The 4,083-nt window shown below is 55.4% G+C and overlaps 1 protein-coding gene across 1 annotated transcript; it reads right to left on the reverse strand.

The window, feature by feature from the left end:
* Window positions 1-2,886: 2,886 nt before the first annotated feature.
* On the reverse strand, window positions 2,887-3,830 carry LOC120747841 (olfactory receptor 14I1-like). The gene has a single exon (XM_040053882.2). It carries the CDS (start codon window positions 3,817-3,819, stop codon window positions 2,887-2,889), a length of 933 nt encoding a protein of 310 aa, XP_039909816.1. The 5' UTR covers window positions 3,820-3,830.
* Between the last annotated feature and the right edge of the window lie 253 nt (window positions 3,831-4,083).

The following is a 4,083-nucleotide window of genomic DNA, read 5'->3' on the forward strand; positions in this document are numbered from 1 at the left end:
ACTCCTGGAATGAAGGAAACATGTTTGACACTGTGGTGCCCCTTGGGACCAAGAGGCCATTGTGACACTGTGGAACCAAGGAGACCATTGCTGCACTGCCAGATCTCATGGAACCAAGGATCCATTGTGACATGGCAGGGCCTTGGGGGAGCAAAGAGCCATAGTGACACAGCAGGGCCCAAGGATACAAGGACTTTGTGACACCAAGAGGGTCCCTTGGAAGCAAAAGGACATTGTGAGAGTGGGAGGCCCTATGGAATCATGGAGACCATTGTGACACTCTAGTGCCTCACAGAACCGTGGTGACACCAAGAGTTCTGGGAGTATTGTTCTGCTGGAGGGTAGGAGGGCTCTGCAGAGGCACCTGGACATGCTGGATCCAGGGACCAAATCCAACAATGTGAGGTTTAACAAGTCCAAGTCTGGAGTCCTTCACTTTGGCCACAAAAACTCCTGAAGCGCTACAGGCTGGGGACAGAGTGGCTGGACAGTGGCCAGGCAGAAAGGGACCTGTGGGGACTTGTTACCCTGGTTTTTCTGAGTTTTTATAGCCTTTTGATTTTCATAAATGGAGTCAGATCTTTTTAGTTATTGTACAATATTAAGAGCAGTTTTCTACCTTTTCCCACATATGTAACATAAACAAATCCTTTGTTTTTCATTCTCTGTCCTTTGTTTGCATATTTCTAACCTGAAAACAATTGAAACTGACAGTTGGTTTAGCCACTTGGCTGAGGAGTGAAAAACCCCAGAAGCCAATCTTCTGCTAGACCCACAAATGTATAAATAGTAAGAAATAAAACAAAGAGGCTCTCTCTCCGCCTGGATTTCAGCTTTTGGGCTAGACGGAGAAACCTCTGCTCTGCAAAACCGCTTGTCTGCGTGTGGCTGCTTTGTGTGTCTCAGTGACAGGGACAGATGGACAGCAGGCTGGACATGAGCCAGAAGTGTGCCCACATGGCCAAGAAGGCCAATGGCTCCTGGCCTGGATCAGGAATGGTGTGGCCAGCAGGACCAGGGCAGTGATTCTTCCCCTGTGCTCAGCACTGGTTGGGCAGCACCTCGAGTGCTGTGTCCACTTCTGGGACCCCAGTTTAGGCAGGACATGGAGGGGCTGGAGCGAGTCCAGAGAAGAACAACAAGGCTGATGAGGGGTCAGGAACACAAGTCTCATAAAGAATGCCTGAGGGCGGTGAGGATGTTTATCCTGGAGGAGGCTCAAGGGAGGCATGGGGGTGTCAGGGCACAGGTTGGACTTGATGATGTCCAAGGTCTTTTCCAAGCCTGCTGATTCTGTGATTCTCTGAAACCACCCTTGCAGCAGTTGCAGGATGAGCCCTGGGCCTCCTCTCCAGAAGGTCCAGCAGCCCAGGTGCCTCAGCTTCTCCTCACAGCCCCAAAGCCCATCCTGTCAGTCCTGCAGAGCCTCTGCAGCTCCTCCTCCTTGCCCAGAACAGGGAGCCCCACAGCCAGACACAGCAGCCCAGATGTGCCCCCCTGGCCTGTGGTGCCTCTGGCAAGGGAGCAGCACAAGGCACTGCAGGAGCCTGCAGACAATTCCTGATGCACTTGGAGGACGATCTTGCGCCCCAAAGGGATGTTCCCATCGTGCCAAGACAGGAACTGAAACGAGGAGTGGGGCCAGAGAGGAAAGGGCAACCAGTGATGGGCTGTTTCCACGGGAGGAAAGAGGGGTGGGCAATGGGAAGAAATTTGTACCAGGAAGAGGAAAGAAAGCCAAGGTGAAGCAAAGGAATTGGTCAGGGCAGTTTGAGGATGGCTGCCAGGCAACCCTGGCTCTGAGCAACAACATCTGCAGTGGCACAGGAAACTCACAGCTCATGGGAACAAAATTTCTGGCTGACTTCAGAAGCCACCACAAACCTGAGTGCTTTCCCTGCTGTCTCCCAGCCCCTCCTGGCCCCAGGGGCTGATGTCATTTGTGCTCCCTCAGGTTCATCTTCCCACACCAACACCATGGGGGTGCTCACACCTGCTCTGGGCAGTGCAAACAGGGGCTCCTGAGCCAGTGCTGCCGTGTCTGTGCCTGCAAGGATGCGGCACCTGTGTGAGCTGGGGGGAGAGGCCAGGGCTGCAGAGGGGGGATGTTGTTGGCAGGTGCATGAGGACGCTCTGGGACGCTGCCCTGGGGTGTCCAGCACAGTGGGGATGGATCAGCCCCTGCTCTGCTGCTCCTTCCCATCTCCCCCAGGGACCTTGCAGAGCCCCAGCCATGCTGTTTGCCCCCAGCCTGCCCACGGCCACCCTGGGGCTGCTCACGGGGCTTTTCTCTGCTGAGCATTGGCCTGGGCGTGTTCTGGAGAGAGCCTGGGCAAGGAGCCTGGAGCCCCCAGGCCCTGCCCTGAGGCGTCAGCGCTGCCCCAGCAGTGCCCATGGCCTGTCCCTGCTGCAGCCCCGGCACTGCCACCCCCAGCACTGTGCCCGGCCCCGAGAGCACTCAGGCCCTACAGCAACACCAGGGCCAGGAGGGCAGCGGGGCAGGGGCACGGGAGCAGCACTGGCAACACCAAGTGCTGCTGCTCCTGGGCACAGCTGCTGTGCCAGCACTGATCTGCCCCCAGCTCTGCACACAGACATTGCTGCTGCAGCTGCAGAGAAGGGAACAAAAGGGGGATCTCTGCAGAAAACTTGGCTCGGAGATCCTTGAGTTCCTTTAAAGCCACCAAGAGTGCAGCCCCTCATTCACACAGTCTGTGGCCACAGTGAAGATGGATATAAACAAAATGAAAAATGGCACAAAGAATGACATTTCCTTATGGACAATATCAAAAAAGGAAAGCACGGGAAAAACAACAAGAATGAAAACACAAAGAAATATCAAAGATTACTTTTATTACAAGTGTTTTGCAGAAATTGGCCAGCAGTTTAATGCCCCTGATACCATCCAGTCATCAGTCTCCACATTGCAGCCTTGAGCTCCTGGTTCCTCAGGCTGTAGATGAGGGGGTTCAGGGCTGGAGGCACCACTGAGTACAGAACTGACAGGGCCAGATCCAGGGATGGGGAGGAGATGTAGGGTGGCTTCAGATGGGCAAACACTCCACTGCTGAGGAACAGGGAGACCACAGCCAGGTGAGGGAGGCAGGTGGAAAAGGCTTTGTGCCGTCCCTGCTCAGAGGGGATCCTCAGCACAGCCCTGAAGATCTGCACATAGGAGAAAACAATGAACACAAAACAGCCAAGTCCTATACAGGAACTTACAGCAAGAAGTCCCACTTGCCTGAGGAGGGATTTTGAGCAGGAGAGCTTGAGGATCTGTGGGATTTCACAGAAGAACTGGCCCAGGACATTGCCATGGCACAGGGGCAGGGAAAATGTATTGGCTGTGTGCAGCAGTGAATAGAGAAAGGCACTGGCCCAGGCAGCTGCTGCCATGTGGGCACAAGCTCTGCTGCCCAGGAGGGTCCCGTAGTGCAGGGGTTTGCAGATGGACACGTAGCGGTCATAGCACATGATGGTCAGCAGGAAATACTCTGCTGAGATGAAGAACAGAAAGAAAAAGAGCTGTGCAGCACATCCTGTGTAGGAGATGGTCCTGGTGTCCCAGAGGGAATTGTGCATGGCTTTGGGGACAGTGGTGAGGATGGAGCCCAGGTCAGTGAGGGCCAGGTTGAGCAGGAAGAAGAACATGGGCGTGTGCAGGTGGTGGCCGCAGGCTACGGCGCTGATGATGAGGCCGTTGGCCAGGAGGGCAGCCAGGGAGATGCCCAGGAAGAGGCAGAAGTGCAGGAGCTGCAGCTGCCGCGTGTCTGCCAATGGCAGCAGGAGGAAGTGGCTGATGGAGCTGCTGTTGGACATTTGCTCTTGCTGGACATGGAGATCTGTAAAAAAAAGTAATCATGAAATGGTTCAGTTTGGAGAGGATTTAAAATATCCCAGCACAGCTTGGTGGCACTTTCCCCCCACTGCCTGCCCAGGGCTCTGCTGCCTGGAGCTGTCCCTGCCTGCAGCTGCTTCCCTGTGCCCAGGGCTGGGCCCTGCCAGTGCTGCCAGAGCCCAGCCCAGCCCTGGGGGCTCAGCTCTGCCCTGCAGAGCCCTCCCAGCTCAGGCACTGCCCAGGGA

The sequence above is a fragment of the Hirundo rustica genome, unplaced genomic scaffold (assembly GCF_015227805.2).
Source record: "Hirundo rustica isolate bHirRus1 unplaced genomic scaffold, bHirRus1.pri.v3 scaffold_223_arrow_ctg1, whole genome shotgun sequence".
NCBI classification, from domain to species: domain Eukaryota; kingdom Metazoa; phylum Chordata; class Aves; order Passeriformes; family Hirundinidae; genus Hirundo; species Hirundo rustica.